This window comes from Suricata suricatta, chromosome 12, assembly GCF_006229205.1.
Source record: "Suricata suricatta isolate VVHF042 chromosome 12, meerkat_22Aug2017_6uvM2_HiC, whole genome shotgun sequence".
Classification (NCBI taxonomy): Eukaryota; Metazoa; Chordata; class Mammalia; order Carnivora; family Herpestidae; genus Suricata; species Suricata suricatta.
The window spans coordinates 57352194-57374204 of record NC_043711.1 but is presented as its reverse complement, the minus strand read 5'-3'; the positions used below and the strand labels follow the sequence as shown (position 1 = coordinate 57374204).

Here is a 22011-nt window from a genome sequence, read left to right as displayed (position 1 = left end):
ACTGGTAGGGCCCAGGTGAGGAATGAGGACACAATAGGAGTCTCTGGGGTCCTGAGATGGGGGTCATTTGGGCACTGCCCTCCGGGAGGGTGTGTCGGAGATGGTGGCACTCATGGAGAAGACAGGATTGAAGCCCACTTCGTCTGAGCTGGGATAGCTGTTGCCTTAGTCCTGGCACCACACGGGTCCTCTTGTCCAATCTGTCCCCTCACTCAGCTCTCCCTGAGGTCACCAGTAGAGGGTGGGGCTCTTGGAGTTCAGGCAGGGGCGCGTATTCAGGGCAATGAGGACAATCAGTAGTTGACATTAGAGAGGCTGTCTCATCAGCAGCTCTAACAAAGGTGCTCCAGCAGCCTTGGCTGAAACAAGACAGAAGTCTGTCTCCCTCGGAGCTGGCACACGAGGGAGCCCCGAGCCAGGCTCCTTTCATCTCAGGGTCCCAGGGAGCAGGTCCAACACCCACCATCACAGCCCCGTTCCCGGCAGGAGAGAAGAACGGACTCTGCCTTTTAAGGCACAGCCTTGAAGATGCCCACACGCTATCTGCTCTTATCCAGTTGTCCAGAACTTAGTCACCCTCTAGAGCGTTTCCAATCCCGAGGGAGACTGGGGACCGCAGACCCTCGTCCTAAGCAGCCACAGCAATCTAAAATACAGGTGGGAGATAGAACCAGTGTAAGAAGCAGAGTGAGGAGAGAGCAGCTGACTGCCTGGCAGTTGTTACCATTTACCAATTTACCAGTGGGGGCAGTTGTACCCCCATTTACCAGACACAGAAATGGAGGCTCGCAAGGTAGCGACCTGCCTCCGCCATTTAGTGGTAGTGGCTCTTGTGAGTGAGACAGGCCGCCGCCTGCCCTGACGCTGCTCCTCTCCTGGCCCCCAGCCAGCGGTACTGCATCTGCAACCCCGGGGTGGTTCGGCAGTTCCGGAACCCAGACACCATTTTCATCCTGGCCTTTGCCATCATCCTGCTCAACACAGACATGTACAGCCCCAACGTCAAACCTGAGCGGAAGATGAAGCTGGAGGACTTTGTCAAGAACCTGCGAGGTGAGCTGCCCCAGGCCCTGGGTGCCGTCCCACAGCTGGGTGCAGGGCCAGGGGGTGAGCACGCTACGGCCCATGCTGGGTGAGGGGCAGAGCAAAGAAGTGGGGTGTGTAGGGGCCTGGGGTCAGCACAGGCTCCACAATCACAGCACACATCGTCCTGAAGAGGGCAGACTGTTGTCACACTCAGTGACGCACAGTGGGAGCACAGACTGAGCAGTTGTGATGGTTTTGGCTTGTTCCAGAAAGATGTGGAGGGACTTGGCAGGTGGGCAAGCTGGGCCCAGCACAGGAGGGCCAGGCTTGACATGGTCCGCAGAAGCTGATGGGGGGATGTGAGGGGGCACAGTCAGGAACCCAGGCACTGGGAGCCACGGGCAGGGGAGGGCCCAGGCAGAGAGGCTGGCACACCCTGACACCCTCTCCTGCACTCCGTGTTCCTCATGAAACTGACTTGACTTTTATTTTTTAACATTTATTTTATTTTTGGGAGACAGAGTGGAAGGGGGGAGGGGTAGAGAGAGAGGGAGACACAGAATTCGAAGCAGGATCCAGGCTCCAAGCTGTCAGCACAAAGCCCGATGCTGGGCTCAAACTCATGAACCACAAGATCATGACCTGAGCCTAAGCCAGACACCTAACTGACTGAGCCCCCCAGGCACCCCCTGACTTGCCTTTCATGTATATTTTTTAAAGGAACCTTATAGCATCACTGTAAACGGAAAGACTATATTATCTGCCACATGTAGGCAGCCATTATAAAAATGAATGCAGTGGATGAAAACACCAGGCCACGGTGAGTGGCTCATTAGACAGGTGCCAACAGGAGGCAGTGGGAAGCAAGGCCTTCCTGGTGTCATTGCGGAGGAGAGGAACTGTCTCCCGGGTGGCCTATGTCCTCCTTTACCTGCAATCCCTGGAAGGAGGAGGAGGGACTATGACCCTCTCCTTAGGAAACACCAAGCTGCAGCAGGCTGAGGTCCCCTTAGAAAGGGGGTCATATTTTTTAAAAAAGGGAAAAAGCTGGTCTGAATCAAGTCTAACTGTGTGAGCTGTGGAGCTGTTTAAATTTCCTATAAAACTGCTGTGCTGTTGTCCCCTTTCCTGAGGCAGGATGACCTTTCCCAGGGTTTGAACTGTCCTGGCATGCTCCCTGGCGTTGGGCACCCCTGCACCAGGCCAGCTAATGGGGTGCCCGTCCAGGAGATGGCCGAGCTGCCCCCTTTTCCCAGCTGGGCTCCGGGACCTGATGGATCAGGGAAGCCAAGGGGCCAGGGCTTGGTCCACATTGGTCCAGACCAACCAGATGGCCATTCCCTGCACTGAGCATGCCCATTGTACTGCCTCTGCTAGATTGCAGGGGTGCTGTGGGCCCCAAGGAATCCAGGCCTTAGCTACAGTTCCTGGGATGCTAAGGAGACTGGGAATTTTCTTGATGGCAAGTCAGCACGAGGGCATGAGAGAGCAACCCAGCAGATGCTTTGATGGGGCAGGGATGTGCCCTAGACCTCTCCCCTCACGGCGTCAAGCCCAGTTCTGGTCTTCACGGGGTCCCACATGGCCCCAGCATGGAGGCCTGTGCTCTCTTGCTGGCCAGAAAGCAGGCTGTGTGCTCCATGCCATTGGTAACCCCAGGGGAGTCTAAAGGTCTTTGTGACTTGACTCTGTGATATTTTTCTTCTGCCTTTAGACTTCACCCTCATAGCTGGGACTGCCCTGTCCCGGGGGAAGGCTGAAATGACTAGCCCAGAGAAGAGAAGGCTCAGGGAAGGAGGGGTTGCTCAGTCAGATACTGCCAGTCAGCCACCCTCATGTCAGTGGCCTTGTCTGTATCCGCCCTTGCACCTGACCATCCCAGCAGTCTGGAGGAATTAGCATCCCACTTCTCAGGGGATCAAGCTGTCTCCCAAGCCTGGGCCATGCCCCCCAAATCCCATCTTTTCAAGCCAGGAACTCAGGAGTGTTCTGTCCCATCTTCTTGTGTTCAGAAGGGTAGCCAAGGCAGAGGGAAGGGATCTGCCCAAGGTCATGTCAGTGGGGGCAGGACTCTGGTCTCCCACAGACTTGCTGGTGGTCCACACTGGGCAGACGTCCACCTCGTTCTGTGCAGAGAAAAACCCCTGCATCCCCCGCTACCCACACACACTGGGTGCATTTTCCCCGGAATTGCTGACTCTGGTTCCCCTGGTAAGAACCCCCTGCTTTGGGGGCTTGGGGGGTAAGCGGGGGAGGAAAAGCCCCCCAACATGGCGGCCGGACGAGCAATGCTTTTCTTTTATTGATGTTTGTTTTTTAATGTTCTAGATTGATTTCTTTTGAATGGGTATTATCCTCACATAGTTTAAAAAAAAAAACAGTAGTACAAGCTAGCAATCACATCCCTTGGTATTTACCCAAAGGCATTGAACACCAGCAGTTTTATTCATTGTTGCCAAAGCTTGGAAGCAGTCGAGATGTCCTTCAGTGGGGAACAGACATAAACTGTGGTCCATCTAGACAAGGGAATATTACTCAGCACTAAAAAGAAACGAGCTACCAAGCCATGAGAAGACGGGGAGGAGCCTTAAAATGCATACCACCAGGTGAAGGAAGCCAGTCTTACATGGCTACATACCATCGGAGTCCAGCCATAGGACCTTCCAGAAAGGGCAGAACTGTGGAGCCATAAGAGATCAGGGGTCACAAGTGGGTGGAGGGAGGAAGGGAGGAGTAGGGGGAGCACAGAGGAGTTTGAGGGCAGTGGCACTATTCCACCTGACTCAGCTGTGGTGGGTGCCGTTAACCGTTTATTATCCAACACACAACACCAAGAGGGGATCCCAATGTGGATTATGGACTTCGGGTGATGATAACATGTCAGTGTGTAATAAATGTCACTCTGGTGTGGAAAGTTGGCAGTGGTGGGGGCAGGTGTTATGGGGAAATCTCTGTTCTTTCTTCTCAATTTTGCTGTGAAGTTAATTCTCTAAAAAACAGTTCTAAAAAAATAGTCTGTTAAAAAAAATTGTATGGAGCACCTGGGTGGCTCAGTCAGTTGAGGGTCCAACTCTTGATTTCAGCTCAGGTCGTGATCCCAGCCTAAGGCTGCGGGATTAAGCCTTGTGTCGGGCTCCACACTCAGTGTGGAGCCTGCTTAAGATTCTCTCTCTCTCTCTCTCTCTCTCTCTCTCTCTCAAATTAAAAAAAAGGAAGTATGAAGGGTCCGTAGCAGAGCTCCTCCCACACCTATCTGTGTGCCCAGGCCACATCCTCCCCTTTATAGTTTAGGCCCCTGTGAACCACCCATAGCTCCTCTGCTCAAGCAAGACTGGTTTTACCCTCGTCCGGTTGGCACTTCTCCTCATTTAACAAATCTAAGAGAAAGTGTCCAAGTTGGCACTTCCTCACTTTCCTGGCAGGGGTGTGGCATTCTCTCGTGAGTGGGGCCGTCTTCCTCGCAGCAGTTTCTCAGGGCACAGCAGAAAAGGTGCGTGCCTATCTTCAGAACAGCCTGGCTTCAGGTCCAGACCCCAGCTTCTGCACACATGACGTGGGACAAGGGCTGGTGGCACTGCCCAGGTGCACGGAGTTCTCACTTTCCAGGGCACACTGTCTTCCTCATGACATTTCCATGAAGTCACCCGTGCTCTTGGCCCACTTCACAGAGGACCCTCTCTCAGAGCCTCAGTCACACAGCTAGTGAGGGGCAAAGCAAGAACTTGGGCCCATGCTTGTGGGAACCTGAACCCACAAACACCAGCCTCGCAGGGTTCTCCAACCCCGGGCCCTTCCCCAAGCCTCGCTTTCCCAGCTGCAGAATGGAGATGGTTACACCCACCCAGCGGGGCCATGGTCGGGATTGGCGACCTGATGTTTATAAAGCCCTTGGAGCCTGGTCAGAAGGTGGCACAGCCCCCCCGCATGCTGGCCTGGGTGGCTGTGCTGGCCTGGCCCTGGTGGAAGGTTCCAGGCCACTTCATAACTGACTGAAGGCATTCAGGGCTACAGGTCTGGGAGGTCTTTGGTTCTGCCCAGGATGGATGAGAGGGGGTGACACTCTGACTGGGTGTAGAGACTGGAGCATCAGGGGCGAGCCCAGGCCCCAAAGCTGAGTGGTGCCATCACCAACCCACCCGTGGCCTGCCCTGATACCTGACCACCATCTCCTGCCCAGGTGTGGATGATGGTGAGGACATCCCCCGAGAGATGCTGATTGGGATCTACGAGCGCATTCGCAAGCGGGAACTGAGAACCAACGAGGACCATGTGTCCCAGGTGCAGAAGGTGGAGAAGCTCATCGTGGGGAAGAAGCCGGTACGTGGCACCCGACCTCCCTGGCTTCCTCGCTCCCAGCCACCCCCACCGCTTGCGACCCCAGGCCTGCTCCACTGGCATTAGCTTCCAACAGGGGCCCTGATGCCATGTGGAACCAGGCTCCTTTGGAGCACGTCGGGGGCAGGCGGGATTCCTTTAGGTTTAAGGTGGCTCCTGATCTTTGGGACTAACAACCACAGGCTCTGGGTTATGTTTAAAGAGAGCCTGAGGCTCTTAAGAAGCCAGCAGCCTGAGTTGTACAATGGGCCCTTGGTGGCCGTCCCGGGTTCTTGCACGAGGAGGTCTCCTGAGCCGTGTATGGTGTGCCTGGATGGAGGCGATGGGAACGTGCCTCTGGAGGGGTGCATACCTACTTGGACGTCACCCCATTAGCACCCTCAGGCCCCAGATGCATCCTCAGGGTCATTAATGTCTTTTTGTTTAATGTTTCCCACATAGATTGGATCCCTGCATCATGGGCTTGGCTGTGTGAGTATCCCTCTGCTTCTACTTTCTGGCTGATATCCAACCCTGGGTTGCGGGGGGGGAGAGTGGTGGGAAGGTCCACCATGTTCTTTATTTACCTCCCTGCATCCCCCTGGTCCCCAGATCCACAATTCTGGCTGCTTGAGTTAATTTCCAGAGTGATAAGAACTTGGTTTTCATACTTCTCCCGGCCACCTGGGGAGGTTGTAGGCTGTTGGGGCCAGGGCAGATGGCGTCCCTCCCTCTCACGGAGGCCAAGGCTTGTCCTCAGACCCAGAGGCACTGTGCCTGAGGCAGAGGATGTGATGGGCCATTGCAGGCCTTCCCCCTGCCCCTGCTCGCACCCATGCTCTGCCCCCCACACTCCTCTGTCACCACCTGGAGCAACCCTGCTTGCTCACCCTGGGAGCACACGTACACATGGCTAGCCTAGCATTCATACGACCCTTTCCTTCTGTGTCCATCACGGGCAGCCCTGCACTGCCAGAGTCTGTGTCACAAACCTGCCTATTCCCCACTCACTCTTCCCAGCTTTGCCTATAGAGAGACCCCTGGATGCCCCTGTGAGTGGCTCTCGCCCACCTCTCCAGCCCCACCTCTCACCACCCTCTCCCCTGCACACCTCTGCTCTGAACGGTGCCACTCCTGGAGCACGCCAGCCAGAGGGGTGGTCTGGGGCAGGGTCTTCAGCCATCAGAACCAGCGGGATTCTTTAGGAGGGGCCAAGAGAAAATTCTCCCCAGCTGTGTGGCTGAGGCAAGTGTCTCGACCTCTCTGTGCCTCAGTGTTCTCATCTCAAGCAAACCCTCTGGAGAAATCTTTGCAGGGCCTAATGGGCTTATGTGGGTGATGGCCATATCATGGGGACTCAGAAATCATGAATTCCTCACTGTGGGGGCTCCCACGGGAGCGTGATGCTCTAAGGAGTTTGGGACCTGCCTGAAGGAAGGGAAAGGAGGTGTTATGAGAGGCAGGGGCACTTGCCATGGCCCCTCAGGAGAGTTCCTGAGGAACAGCAGGGACGACTGCAGTGACCCCGACTACATCTGCTGTGTGCAGTTACCAAAGGCCAGGCCCCCGGGCTGGGTGCCCAGCACACAGGCTGGACCAGAGGGGAGGGGAGGGGAGGGGGAGGGGGCTGATGGCAGCGCTTCCTCCCCACACAGGTGCTCTCTCTGCCCCACCGGCGGCTGGTCTGCTACTGCCGACTCTTTGAGGTTCCAGACCCGAACAAGCCCCAGAAGCTCGGGCTGCACCAGCGGGAGATCTTCCTTTTCAACGACCTCCTGGTGGTAGGTGGTCCCCAGAGTGCGTCGTGGCAGGCGGCCTTGAGCTGCAGCTCCGGTCTCCCAGCTGGCCTTGTGTGCCTGCATGTGCGTGGGGTGGGGGTGACGGGGTGGAGTTAGCCCCGTGCTCGTGGGTTCCAAGAGGCTGAGTCTAACCCCCAGCGCTGCCAATGAAAACAGCGCTTTGTCGGCTTATGGAAAAGTGGGGCTTCAGCCCCAACTATTTCTAGAGGCTCAAGCAGTGTCCGCAGGTCTCCTTTATCGGGCTCTCCATCTTTCCACTGCGTGGGTTCCCTTCCCAGGCAGCTTCTGTCCAAGAAGGGAAAGTCAGTCTTGACAGCTGCAGGCTCCATCCTTCCCCCTCCCTGCGCCCCCAGCCGCCAGGGCGGTCTGTTCTTAAGAGTCCAAACAGAGGTGTCAGTGCTTCCCGTGCCCACACCTGAGTTGCTCAGAGGGGCCTGGCAGGTGCGGTGCTGTCTCACTGGCTATACCTGGATCCCTGCGCACCCCCAGGACTGCTGGACTGAAGGCAGCAGAGAGGGGGTTCCCCAAACGGAAACTGCAGAGCTCTTGCCCAGTAAAAGGTAGTAGGGGCTCTGGCCCCTGAGGATAAAGATGCCCCCTGGAGACAACAGGGAGAACCTGTCCCTTGGGTCTTGCCTCTCCTGGATGCCACTGGCTTTCTTGCTCAAGGCCCTTGTCCCTGACCTGTACCTGCCTGAGGACCAGCCACTTCTCTCTGACTACTGAGGTTGGAATCTGGACCTGAGGGTTTCAATTTTTTGTCAAGAGTCCCTGACCTCAAGTAAGTCACTTCAAATTCCTGAGCCTGTTTCCTCCTCCAAAACCTTTCCGGCAGTCACAGAGCTCAGACGGGGTCCCAGGTGTCAGAGCCCAGCCTGGCACCTTCAGGGCTGAGGGGCAGGGGCGTTGCTACTGGCCAGGATGACAGCTGGGACTCACAAGGGCACACAGGCCAGCTCTGCCTCAGAGGCCTCCTGCTCTCTGCATGGCCGAGAGGGCCCTGACATTAGCCTCGTTCAGGATCCTGAGCTCCCAGAGCTGCCCCTGAGCAGTGCAGGCCATGCGACTCAGCCTCTGTCTCTGACTGCCCCCAGGTGACCAAGATCTTCCAGAAAAAGAAGAACTCAGTGACGTACAGCTTCCGACAGTCCTTCTCCCTGTATGGCATGCAGGTCCTGCTCTTCGAGAACCAGTGTAAGTGTGTGCTGGGGCCTGCACGGCTGGCCATGAGGGGGCATGCTGGCACTCTTGTCCGCACATGGCCAAGCCCACACCTTGGGGACACAACTCTCCACTAGGAAGTGCTGTGCTCCCAGGGACCTCCCCCTCTGCCTGGCTTCCTGAGAACAGAGCCCCTGGGCCGCTATACCAGGAGTGCTCTCGTATCCCTGCTTCACCAGTGAGAGCCCACTGCAGGCCAGAAGTCTGAGGAGCACCAGTAACTGGGAAGGATTTGATAACATTGTAACATGGTGGTGATCACCTGTACTTTTGCCCTTACTTCTTCTCAGCAGTGGTCAGATTTTTTAAATTCAGGGAGCAGGTGATGTGCAAACAGGAGGGAAGGGAACGCCCAGGGGGCTGTGGGACAGGAGCTCAGCCCTGAGCAGAGAGCCTGGGTGCAAACACGGCAAGCAGCTCTTGTACTTCTCAGTCTCCGGGCTGCGTTCCCTCCATCTGTAAAGTGGGATGATAGTAGTGCCTACCCCAGAGACTTAGGGGAGTCCATATGTGAAGGGAGTCCGTACAGGAAGTGCTTAGAGCAGCTCCTGACACAGCAGGTGCTCGGTTAGGGTTTAGTCTTGGGCGTTATTGGAGCCTTGTCTGGGTGTGAGTGGGCCATGGGGCCTGAGGATTTGGAGGAGGAGCTGACACCCCCATGGACTCTTTCTTTTGACCTGGTCCTTCTCTAATACCCAAGCCCTTCCCTTTACCTCTCTCCCTCTCTGTCCCATCCCTGTTGGAGGTCCCTGAGCAGCAGGCTGAGCCAGGCCTCCTGAGATGGGGGGACGGGTGAGTCCTGCTGCCCTGCCCATTCCGCACTGGCCTGAGGGGAGGATCGTCATGGAGTGTCACACTAGGTCCAATAGCAGGGAAGCCCTCATCTTCTCGGAGTTGCCAAGCTACTGTCTGATCAGCTGTCCATCCACAGTGTGAAAAAGTACCTGTGGCCGGGCCATCCCAAACCATGGGGCCTGAGGGCTTGGATTAGGGGCTCTTTACCACTTCTCTGTCGTAAATGAAACTGGCACTTGTCATGCTCACGAGGAGCCCAGGATGCTGACCTCACTCTCTCCCCACTTCCTGCTCTGTCTGCCACACCCCAGGCCAGAGGCCTGCCTTGCCTTGGTTTCTAGCAAGTGGGAAGGAGGGAAGGACCACACTGAATCCTCAGGCAGAAGCTGGACCCTTCTCATTTTTATATTCTCAGGGCTCGGTCCTTAGTTCTGAATGCAAGGTCCTGACAGGAGCCCAAGAGGCAACACTGACATTTCTATGGGACATGACTTCATGCCAGGGATCTCACAGTGATAGCCATGGGCCAGTCGCAGCCCAGTTATGTTATATTAGGTTTACACATTTGTAAAACTTTGTTGAGCTGATACATAATATCTAAACTTAGTAAAATTTGGGGCGCCTGGGTGGCTCAGTTGGTTAAGCGTCTGACTTTGGCTCAGGTCATGACCTCGCAGTTCATGAGTTCAAACCCCACGTTGGGCTCTGTGCTAATGGCTCAGAGCCTAGAGCCTACTTTGATTTCTGTCTCCCTCTCTCTTTGCTCCTCCACCACTCACACTCTGCCTCTCTCTCAAAAAGGAATAAATATTTAAAACAAATTTTTTTAGAGGCACCTGGGTGACTCGGTTGGGCATCTGACTTCGGCTCCTGTCATGATCTCATGGTCTTTGAGTTTGAGCCTTGCATCCGGCTCTGTGCTGATGGCTCAAAGCCTGGAGCCTGCTTCAGATTCTATGTCTCCTTCTCTTTCTGCCCTTCCCCTCCTTACTCACTCTCTCTCTCTCTCTCTCTCTCTCTCTCTCAAAAATAAATAAACATTGGGGTGCCTGGGTGGCTCAGTTGGTTAAGCATCCAACTTCAGCTCAGGTCATGATCTCACAGTTCATAAGTTTGAGCCCCGCATCAGGCTCTGTGCTGACAGCTCAGAGCCTGGAGCCTGCTTCAGATTATATGTCCCCCTCTCTTTCTGCCCCACCCCTGCTTGCACTCTGTCTCTCTCTTTCAGGAATGAATAAACATTTAAAAAATTAATAATAAATAAACATTAAATTTTTTTAATTTTTAGTTAAAAAATAAAACAAAATTACTAAAATTTTAGATATTTTTGACTTTAAGTGAAAACCGAGAAGGTTTCGCATGGCTAGGCCTGCATTTCCACGTGGGGGTCATCAACTGCACATCCCTCCCCTCTCTCATTCTGATGCTCTGTCTCATGTGGTTTGCTTCCTACATTTAAGGGGACACACTCCGGCCTCTCGGCATCTGAGTTCCCAGCCTTGACCTATGTCTGAGCAAAAGTGGGATTGGTGTTTGGGCCAAGAACTGCAAACACCCAGTGGCTGGTACTTAATTCCTGCTGAGGAGAGAGGTGCAAGCAGGGTACCAAAGCCAGAGAGCCTGTGAACCCCGCCGGGGCACCAGGCAGGCCACAGGCCACAAAGACACTGCACTCAGCATAGAGTACATTGGATGGGGGGTGCCCATGATGCAACCAAGGGAGCTGAGGGTCTGGAGGCCACTTGTGAGAGAGCAGAGCTCAGTGTACACTCAGAATTGTGCAGGGAGACCAGAGAAGACTCCCAACCCAGCACAGGACACTGACTCTGACTCCTGGACTCCACCCCTGGCCATTCTTGAGCATCAAGCAGTGACCAAGGACCTTGAAATTGAAGGTCCAGGCTCCATGACCTGGCTAAGGAAGAATGGGAGCCCTAACTTCTGTTCAGATTGGCCAGATCCTCCCAGACTTACAGGTGGAGCGACACAGACCCAAGTCCAGAGATGGTGATTTCCTGTCTGTCCCTCTGGTCAGTCCTGTGGGCACCTTTCCTCCCTGGTTGGACGTGTCTGCTGAGAACCTGGGCTCTGAGGCTTCTCAGTATTTTCTTGACCAGCAGGGAACTTGCAGAGAGCACTCAGGCACCCATGGGTTCTTTTCCTTTGCAGACTACCCCAATGGCATCCGGCTCACCTCTGCTGTCCCCGGAGCAGACATCAAGGTGTTAATCAACTTTAATGCTCCCAACCCTCAAGACCGGAAGAAGTTCACCGACGACCTACGGGAGTCCATTGCCGAAGTGCAGGAGATGGAGAAGCACAGAATAGAGTGTAAGTCCCAGGCGCCCTGGGGAGGGAAGGCAGGCAGCCCCGGCGCTCCCACAGCCCTGCCACCCTGCAGCCCTCATACCCAGGCCATAGGAGGTGGCGTGGGGAGGGCAGCAAAGGCCCCCCTGCAAGAGCAAGGGCTTCAGCACGCCCAGGCCCATGCTGCCTGAGGGGCCACATGGCATGCTCTGCGAGAGCTGGGCTCCCTAGTCACTCCACGAGACCAGATCCCAGAGATCCGAAGCTGATCCCCTTGCACTTTGGTGTGGTCATTATCCATTCATCTTCCACGCTGGTGACCGGCTAGCTGATCGAGTCCCCACTAAACCCATCCCATGGTTTTCATCAGGGCTGATTATCATCTTTCCCCTCCTGGCTCCAAGCCCCATTCCCCAGAGGCCCTTCAGGCCCCACCCAAGCAGGGCAGGGTTACACATCTCTTGTCTGCAGACCCAGGCCAGTGGGCCTCCTTGCCAGCCCTCAAGCCTGCAAAGTGCCATCTTTCCTGCAGACCCCAAGGCTCTGCGCCTCTCCAGCCTCCCTTTGAGAGTTTCTTTCTGCCTCCCTTTTGCAAAGGCAGCATTCGGACCTTCTCTTTCTTTCCCAAGACAGCCCTGGGCCCTGACTTTTGCCCAGGCCAGACAGACAGCAGCTGGGTGTGACGCCAAGCCTGCACAGAGGGCCTAGGGCCGCCCCCTCAAGGCTGTGTTTCTCTCACGGGTCACTCGCCCCCTCTGTTTCAGCGGAGCTCGAGAAGCAGAAAGGCGTTGTGCGGCCCAGCATGTCCCAGTGCTCCAGCCTCAAAAAGGAGTCCGGCAACGGGACGCTGAGCCGAGCCTGCCTGGATGACAGCTATGCCAGTGGTGAGGGCCTCAAGCGCAGCGCCCTCAGCAGCTCCTTGCGGGACCTCTCCGAGGCGGGTAAGAGCCAGGCTGGGACCCCCTTCCTAGCCCAGCGCATGCAGGACTCAGACCCGGCAGCCAGGGCATGCATTGTGTGCCGGGAAGGGACTGCAGTGGCAGCTGGCGGCAGCAGGGCTCGGACAGAGCGCCATGGGGTTTCCCGTGACTGTCCCCAGACCGTAGCAGCATCTGACCACACAGAGAGGGTGTCCCAAAAAGGCCAGAGGAAACAGGACCCAGGTGTCAAGGCAGAACAGCCAAGAGGTTACCCCCATTCTCCCTTTCTTCTTCTAGGGGTGTTATTTATTCTTGTATTTATTTCCCGGAAACTGCTATCACACAGAGCGAGCCAGGCCCCACTGATGGATGTGTCCCTTGTCCTCTGTGTTGCTGCGTCCCTATGTTTTATGCTGATGAATGAAATGGAGCGAAGCCCTCAAAACTGTATCTGGAGACACCCCCCTCCTGCTGTCCCTGGTCTCATTTCACTTGCAGGGGTCTTCCTTCCTGGGAAACTCAGGCCCCCATCCAGCCCATAGGCAGTGGCCACAGCTGTCCCTGGGATGTCAGCCCTGGCAGGAGTGTGGTTTTTGTTCTTGTTTCTTTGTTTCTGTGTGTGTTTATTTGCTGCCAGCCTCTTAACCCCCAAGCAAGTAGTACCCCTCAAGCCTCCCAGACTTCCCAGGGGCCGGGGACTTCTGGGAGCAGCCCTCACCTGGACGGGTCCCCTGGGCTGGGCCAGAGTAACAGTCCCTGAAGCCCCCCAGTCATGTCTCCACAGGCAGCTTCTCCTGGGAGGAGGCTCCGGCCACATGGAACAGAGGTTGTGGGGCATCGTCCTGCCTCTAGGACCCTGACTACAGGCCCTGGGTTGTCGGAGACCTGTTCAGGCCGAGATCAGCCGCCTCCCCTCCAGGGGCCTCTCCCACCCCACCCAGCCTCCAGCCTTACCACGTGGCCCGCTCTGGGCCTGGCTCCTGAGAGAGCCTGCTAGTGACTCCATCCCACACCTGCCCCACCAGCAGCACCGCCTCCCCCCAGCTTAATCATTTCCCAGAAATTTGTTTTCTTTTTTTCTTTTTCTTTTTCTTTTTTTGAGTTGGATTTTTTTCCCCTTAGTTTGTCCTGTCATTGGTTTTTTTTCCCATAATAAAAATCAGAAATCCATTGCCAGCATGAGGGTTAACCCAGGGTTTCTCAACCCCAGCACTATTGACGTTTTGTGCCAGATAATTTGTGCTGTGGGGGTGGGGGGCTGTCCTGTACACTGCAGGATGTTTAATAAGCATCTACTTATGAGATGCCAGGAATACCACCCCCAGTCATAATAGACAATAATGTCTCCAGAAATTTCCAGGTGTCATCGGAGCCAGGGGCAAAAATCACCCCTAAGTTGGCCAAAGTGACTGGTTGAGAACCACTGGCTTTCCCTATGGCTTGTGAAACCCAGCTGTACCTAACAGTCCAGCTCTGGGCCGCTGCGGGCTGGGAGCCAGGACCTCTGTTTGAGTTTGTGCAGTGGGGTGAGCCCTGGCCTCTCTGTTCCCTGATGCAGCAGCTGGAGGGTGGAGGGGTCCTGTCCAGTCCCTCAGAGAACAGTGGCTCTGTTGAAACCAAGGCTTCGGGCCACACCTACCTAGTACTGTGGCTCCTGGGAGTCAGACAGAGCCATATGGCCAGGCCAAGCAGGTTCAGCTGCTTTCCTTCTATTGTCGCTATTGCCATGGTCATTTGGGCATTCTGAGCTGAGAATGACTCGAGGGATTCCCAGGAGCCCATGTGAAGAGTCCCCAGTATCCCCAGGAAGCTTGAGGGCATGTTTGAGTCCTGGCAGCCGCCAGGTCCCCAGACTGGGAGTGGGCCACCTGTGTCCTCCGGAGGGACACGGGCCCATGTAGGCAGCCATCCAGGAAGGGGCTGGCCTCAGCTAATGGAGTCATGAATGTCCCTGCCCCACACTGGGTCAGGGCGCAGCTCTCCTGGGACACCGTCACTCTCCCCACCATGGCCCTCACCAAGAGGGCTCCTACAGAAGAGCTGGCCTCGGTTGGGGGTCCTCTCTCCACTCGGGGAAAGGTCATGCACGGTTGTTGGCACATCCCTGCTCCGAGAGCATCTACCCTGGGCCTGTGATCACTGCCATTCCAGGAGAGGACACACCTCAGATGTGGACCCCCACCTGCCACCCATTCTCTCCACGTGGTCTCCCTTCTTCCAGGGTCCCTGCTCATTTCAATGGTGCCAGAACCCTGTCGGCCTGAGATCAAGGACCTGCGTGGACCAGGGACACAGATGTGACTAGGGCCTCAGTGCCTGGCCCAGATCAGTCAGGTCCTGAGGGACAGTATCCCCAAGCCTCCGAGGCCCTCCTGCCCCTCCCAGCCAAGCTGCCCAACACTAGTCTCCAGAGAGAGGCTGTCTCCCAGAGACCATGGGACCCGCCTGCACCTGTTCCTCTAGGGCCCAGCAAGAGACCTGCCATGCTCTGCACCAGGGCAGTCCTCTCGGGAGATTTGGTGGCTCCCGGCAGCTGGTGTCCAAAGCAGCACCTGCTCAGCCTCCAGCTGTGCTGATACTGAGAAGCAGAGAAAAGCTGTGAAGAGCCCTGCTGGGAACTCCTTCCAGACACAGTTCCTGATCCTGGCCATTGTTGGCCTGGCAGGACTTCATCGGGTTCTAGATGAGGCACCGGGTGGGGGGGTGCTCACCAGGAGCTGGTGCAAGACCCCACGAGAGAGGGAGTGTACCAGGAGACAGCGTGCAGGTGAGGACAGTGTGGGTGCGTGGGCTAGAGCCACTTTCCCAGCATGCCTCACCTCCATTAGCACATGATATGCACCTGTGTGCACATACCTGGCCACTGGCCTGTAGTGAGCAGGTGTCTGTGGAGTGAGCCCGTGAGTAGGGCCTCTGGGACTGGACTGCAGACAGCTCCTGTAGGGACACCTCATATCCATGCTTATTCAGGAAGTTGAAAAAATGGATTCTGAGAAACTTAGCATTGCTCAGAGACATCCAAGCTAAAACTGTCCTAAGTCTTGGCCCACTTGGGGGCAGGAGGAGAAGGGTTTTGCTCCACTTCAGGTCAGATACCGTATGGAGCCCCCAAACCTAGCTCGAGGCCTGGCCTAAGCCCCCTTGGTAGAAGCATGTCAGCCAGAAGACATTGCTAGGCACTGGTGGGGCAGGCTGGCCTTACTCTGTCTCTGGTTTTCAGGTAGGGGGGTCGTCTAGGCTTAGAGGGGGCCAGAGAGCTGACTTTCAAACCCCAGAAACAGCTAAGAGCTGACTTCAGCATTTCTGCATGGTGCCGCAAGATCCTGAGTGATGCTTGGGTCTACCCTACTCAGACGGGAATGCATACCCATTTCACAGATGCAGGAATGGTTGTAAAGAATCAAAGGAGTGCCAAGGGTGGTTGCCTCTCCAGCCAAAGAGCCTCGTCCTACTCTATGTCCCTGGACCCCTCTGTTGGGACAAAAAGCAGGAAGGGAAGAAGGTCAGCCTCTCTTCTTGAACCTGCTGAAAGAAGAGGATATGTGACCCCTGTCTTTCTTCCAGCTGGGAATAAGGGCCAAGTCCTATGTGATTCTCTCCAGTCCTCAGCAATGGGTGGAGAGCACTCTTGCCCAGGTCTTCTGCGTGGCCCTGTCCTGAGCGAGCTCTGAGGCCCTCTCACACATGCCAGAGTCAAGCAAAGCTCCCAGCTGGGACTCAAGTGTGGGGTCGGCAGGCCAACCAAAGGGACCGGACATCCCCGAGTCCACTGTCGTATGTCCAGGATCAAGGCTCTGTCCCAGTACACGCGGACGCCACAGTGAGGCCTGAAGGACGCACAGACCCACTCTCTACCCCGCACAGGCCAGGGTGTGGGCCACAGAGAGGCCTGTTGCAGCCTTTCCATCTTTGAGGCTGTTGGGCTCAGCCTGCCTTCTGCTCAGAAGGCAGCTCGGCCAAGCTCCCCACCCCAGAAGTGGGCAGGGGAGCCTGGGTGTGAGTCCTCGGCACTCAGGGACGCCTGTCCTGCATTGCTACGGGGCTTGACCAAGAACAACCATGTTTGGCTCATGGCCAGGGCAGTACAGGTGGAAGTTTCCAGAATGTCAGGTAGGAGGCCCCTCCTCTGTCCCCTCTTCCAACCTGCCTTCCTGCAGGCTGGTCAGAGACTGGACCCAGAAGCCTGGGCACCCACCATTCCCACCAGCCTCAGATCCTACAGGAATCCATGGAGAGGGCCTCCAAAGGGACTGTGGAGGCCAGAGTGAGCCCTAGGCCTCCGGAACCAAGAAGACACAGCCTTCCTCTAACACAGCCAGCATATGTTAAGTGCCTACTGTGCGCCATGTGCTCAGGGTGGGGGTGGGGTAGTAAAAGGCCATGGGCAGGCAGCACTCACATCTGCGGGAACACTTAGGGCATCCGGAGGGCGGGTGCCCATGGAAGGGAAGCAGCACTTCGGACTCTCCCAGCAGCCCTGGACCCCATCTCCTGCCTCTGGCCAGGGCACTGCACAAACCAAATGGTAGGCTCCAGAGGCACCAGTACATCTGAGCTCCCCAGGAAGAAAAGACAGGACACCCAGTTTAGTGTCCTCCCACCCATCAACCCCACCCTGCCTGCAAGGGGGGGATGTATATGTATGTATGAATATGCATATACATATGCATATGAAATCCACGCAGTCAGGGACGGGCAGGTCCCCATTTTGTTTGTTTTGAGCCATCAGCGAAGCTGACCCTGGCCCATCCCCTGTTGGCAGATGGCTGGGGCCACAGGGCCTGGCTCCCCCTCCCCCCGACGACCCAGCCCCCCTGGAGGCACCCGCGCCCCCCACCCCCACCTGACTGCCAGTCCAAGAGAAGGGGTATAAAGTTGGGGCTGGTTGAAAACGAATTTTTTTTTCTTTAAACTCCCCTCGTTTTTTGTTTTTTGGGTTTTTTTCTTTTCCTTAAACTCGTGTCTGCCCTGCCGCGGGCTTCCCCACGGAGCCAGCCCTCTGACCCCCGGGCCTGCGGTGGCGGCGGTGAGCCCGGGCCAGGCAGGTGGCGGCCCGGGGCCGTGTCTAACTTGTGGTATTGCATGTTCTGGGCAGGGAAGCGCGGGCGGCGCAGCAGTGCGGGATCGCTAGAGAGCAATGTGGAAGTAAGTAGGAAGCGCCCCCGTCCGGCTGGCTGTCGTGTGTTGCCTCCCCGACCCTCGGTTTATATCTGTTGTCTTTTTTTTTGCCCGTTTTGCTCTCCCTTCCCCTTCCCCCACTGCACAGAGGTCGCAGACACGCCCGTCCCCCATGCCTGCCTCAGCCCCGGTGCATGCCAGCTTCCTCTGCCTAGAATCGCCCATGCCTCTCACCGCTTGTTTGGGCTGGACCCGTTGCGGGGGGGGGGGGGGGGGGACAGTTCTGGATTCTGTGTTTTAGTTCCCGCTTAACCCCGTCCCCTGTGGCCCCAGAGCATGGTTAACATCCTGGCTTCCCGGCACTCCCCCGCCCCCCCCAAGCCCCCGCCTGCCAACACCGCTCCTGGGCGGGATATGCCACCGCCAGGCACCCATGCACCCTCTGCCCCACACTGTGGGGGGCGGGAGGCTGGGTTCTGCCCATCTCTTGACTTCCATGCTCCGCCATCCCCATCACTTCCTTCCTGGAGTTTCTATCGCTGTGTGTCTGCAGTCAGAGCGTCATGGAATTGCTTAGCTAGCTCGGGGGAGGAAGGCCGTGAGAGGAAGAAAACCTCAGTGTGGATTTCATGAGATTTCATTCATCTGCCAACCATTTCTATATTACTGTTCACATCGTAACCTCAGCTTGCAGGCCTTTTTGTTTCCTTTTTCCTTGTTTGGTTTGCAGTAGGTAGCTGCAGTTGAAATGCCTAGGCAGCCCCCCGAATCCCACCCACCCAGGACAAGGTTCCCCGAGCCCCCACCCCCACTCCCGTCCCCACCCCCAGCCTCCCAGAAAGCTTGGGGCCCACCCAGGCAGAGCAGATGGCGCAGTGTCAGCAGGTGCGGGTTCTTCTTCAGGCACACCGGCCCAGCCTACTCCTCCACACAGCACACGCCCCTCACAGGCACCCCCATGCCAACCGTTCTGATCCGAAAGCTCAGGCCACCTTCTGTATCAGGACAAGAGCAGAAGTCACACTTGTGCTGCTGCTGCTGCTGCTGCTTTGACCAGACAGGAGGGCCCCTCACCCCCTGCCCCATCCCTACCTCTCTCAGTGGAAGGCCAGCCTGGGTCCCTGCGGCCCCCAGGAGCGTGAGCAGAGGTGGGGCCCACACAGCCTCACCAAGCCCCGCCATCTGCAGCCAGAGAGTTGAACTAAGGCTTAGCAATCAGTGGGTGAACTTTTTACATTTAAAAAAGAAATCATTCTGACATAAGTACTTTAAGATCTTTTAATTTTGATTTCTATGAATTTCCTTTTTAGGGGTCCATCATTAGCAGTCCTCACATGCGCCGGAGAGCTACATCAACACGAGAGTGTCCATCTCGCCCACACCAGACTATGCCTAATTCATCCTCCCTCCTGGGCTCCTTATTTGGGAGTAAGAGAGGGAAGCCCCCTCCCCAGGCCCACCTGCCCTCAGCCCCTCCCCAGCTGCCCCCTCATCCACCGGGCCTTCCCCACGCGCAGCACTCTGTGGTCAGCCATCACCAGGGGCCTGCCGAGGGCCCAGCGCAGGTCCAGGTGCACGGGCACCATGCCCAGTACTGCCACATGCAGCAGAACCCGCCCCCCTACCACCACCACCACCACTACCACCCCCCCCAGCACATCCAGCACGCACACCAGTACCACCACGGCCCCCATGGGGGGCACCCACCCTACGGGGCCCATGTGCACAGCCACCCACCGCTGCCCTCAGCCCATGTGGGCCACCCAGGGCATGGCCATGCAGCGCACCACCATGGGCAGCCCCCTGCCCCGCCGCCCCCCACCAGCAGCAAGGCCAAACCCAGCGGCATCAGCACAATTGTGTAGACAGCCTGGGCGGGGTCCCAGACTTCCCCGGAACAACCACACATCACACCGAGGCAGTGCCCCAGGGTCGCCAGCCTCAGACCAGACCCAGGGCACCTCTGTGTCCACCTCTCCCCTCTGCTCCCCACAGCCTGGATGCAGCCCTCTGAGCCCACGGGCTCATGTTGCAGGGAACAAAGCTCCTGGTCTCACTTAGCGTCGGTGTCCTGGGTTCCATCCACGCCAACCCAAAGGCTGGGCCTCGGCCACCATCAACCTCAAAAATGGTGCCACTGGCCACATAGATGTTGAACTGGCCCCCCACCCCAAAACAGCCCTCAGCTCTGCTCCCTAACTGTACACGCATATGAAAACTCAGCCTAGGAAAAGAAGAAAAGAGACACAAAAACCAGAGACAGAACAAAACAAACAAAAAAACCCCCAAACTTGCTGCATTTATTGCTCTTTTATTGACAATGGGCAAAAAATTAAGTAGACCTGATATGGTTGATGAAAATACGTAAGTAAACTTTATATAATATAAATATATAAATATATAAATATATATATACTGTATAGGTAGTATTTGTGTGTGAAAGGAAATGTCTCAGTCCACAAAATTAGCAATATAGACTTTACAAGGAGTTCCACTTACCTGCTAGGAAGACAGTATCTTACATGAATGTGTGAGAGAGTAAACCAAAAACGTAAAAGCTAGGAACAAATTCAGATACTTCCATATTTTCATAAGAAGAAGAGAAGTCCCTCCAGGACTGGCTAAAACCTTTACGCAAATCGTTACTAACTGTGCCAAGTAACATAGCATCTAACTGTTTAAAAGAGTCCAATATTGCTTTGTACAAATCCTTATTTTATTAACAGAAAACTATCATAAGTAATCAGTATTATAAACTGCTCTGTTATTTCAGGTAAGCAAATAGATACAAATGCAGTAAATGCTACAGTAGCAACTCAGGACAGCTGGTTAGGGACCGGTTGTCTGAGGATATTGGTTACACAGATTCTTAGACACTTTAATGGCTGCAATAACTGTGAATTTCCATAATCCATATTTCTTTTATACACATTTGATTTAATGCACACTCATTCAGAGGCCTCCCAGGGGGCCCCCATCCACGGCACAAGTGTTCATCTCCAACGTGAAAGCGGCCAGCCCCCATCCTCGCCTCCCCAACACCATAACTAACTCATCCTGTCTCGACTGCCACAGGCACCCTCCTCAACTCCCCGCCCCCCCCCCCAGCGAGTTTCTGCCTTGAACCGCTCTGAACCCAAAGGCTGATTCTAGCATGTGGTGTGACCCAGAGCGGGGTATGTGTTTCCCGTTTTGTTTTCTGAGTGGTAGCAGCGATCATCGTGATTCCATGTGGCCATGTGCTAGCACACCCCCGTGTCATCACCGTGGCCCCCTGCCCTCCCACCCCCCGCAGATGAGTGCCAGCCCTCCCCAGCGAAATCTCCGCTGCCTTCTCATGGTCCAGTTAGCTGCCCGGGCGTCACATGACTCTCAGCTGTGCTCTTGTCGCTTCCATGTTGTGGTGGCACCATCTGCACCCCCAGGGCCGGGCGCTGTACACGTCCGGTTCTGTGACCGAGTCACCCACGGGCCGTACTTTGTAGTTTCAGCCTTTCGAGCCACTGCAGCCGCCAGTGCTGTGCTCCTAAGCCATGGGACCGGAGGACTGCCCCACGGCCCCTGCCCCGGCGGAGAGAGCCCTTTCAGAAAGGGCGAAGCTAGTGCCGGACTCTGCGGGCTGTGGGCTCCGCACTCTGTGGACTGTGTGGCGCGCTGTGGCCAGATGGCAGGACGACCGAGGGGAGCCTACCTGGCGGGCCAGCCGGGGGTCATGCCCATTTCCCTCCCCACCCGCCCGCCCCTTTGTCATATCATCGAGGCCACCATACCAGCAAATCTGCAAACCAAGCACTTTGTTAATCTCCACAGAGAGCAAATACAGCAATCTAGAGTTTAGCCTTTTTTTTTTTTTTTTTTTTTTTTTTTGGAAGAAGTGTGACTTTGACCTGCCCACCTTTATCTTCCCATCGTATCGTGTTTCTCTCCTGGGCATCTGCTCGAAAGGAGACAAGTATACAAAGCACAGGTGTGTCTGATTGGGGCCAGACCGGGCTGGTGGGAGGCTCCCCACTAACACTGGCTCCTAAATTCTTCAATTTTCCTGCACGGTCAGGCTCCCTGAGGCATTCTCTGTCTTGCAGTTTAAAGGATGTCGTTCCAACCAGAAGTCGAATCGTACTGCATGCCACCTGGCGTCAGTCGTGTGAGGCCACACTCTATGTATTGTGTATTTGCAGACTATATCAGTGTTACTGTTGACAAATAGTTGAAGTAAAGAGATAACATATTAAATATGTCGGCTTTCCTTCACCCTCTGTACCAATAGTAGAGTCTACCTGTAAACTCAAGGTTGTTCCAGAAAAGATGCAGGTTATTTGGCACAAGGTTGCCCTTTCTGAATGGGTGACCGCTAATGAAAAAGAGTGGACGGCAGAGCTGATGGGGGTGGAGGTGGGGGGGTAGGGGGGGAAGGGCGCACTCTGCATTGTCGCCCTTTGTGCTCCACAGGCCATTCAAAACCCTTACCTCCAAAACTGCCATCTGTGTGTCCGGAAGCATTGTCCGGACGC

General features: G+C 55.8%; 1 protein-coding gene across 12 annotated transcripts in view; it reads left to right on the top strand.

Annotated features, from left to right (window-relative positions):
• The window catches only part of IQSEC1 (IQ motif and Sec7 domain 1), a 164142-nt gene extending 142409 nt beyond the window's left edge, over window positions 1-21733 (top strand). For 7 of the 12 annotated variants that reach the window (XM_029919185.1, XM_029919186.1, XM_029919183.1 and 4 more), the window contains 9 exons: window positions 887-1053; window positions 5204-5343; window positions 5803-5832; window positions 6996-7121; window positions 8234-8333; window positions 11325-11486; window positions 12227-12403; window positions 17478-17527; window positions 18811-19911. In XM_029919185.1, coding sequence (XP_029775045.1) covers window positions 887-1053; window positions 5204-5343; window positions 5803-5832; window positions 6996-7121; window positions 8234-8333; window positions 11325-11486; window positions 12227-12403; window positions 17478-17527; window positions 18811-19365 — 1507 coding nt within the window. In that variant the 3' untranslated portion in view covers window positions 19366-19911. The other 5 variants (XM_029919189.1, XM_029919190.1, XM_029919187.1 and 2 more) reach the window with 4 other exon arrangements.
• Window positions 21734-22011: the final 278 nt, after the last annotated feature.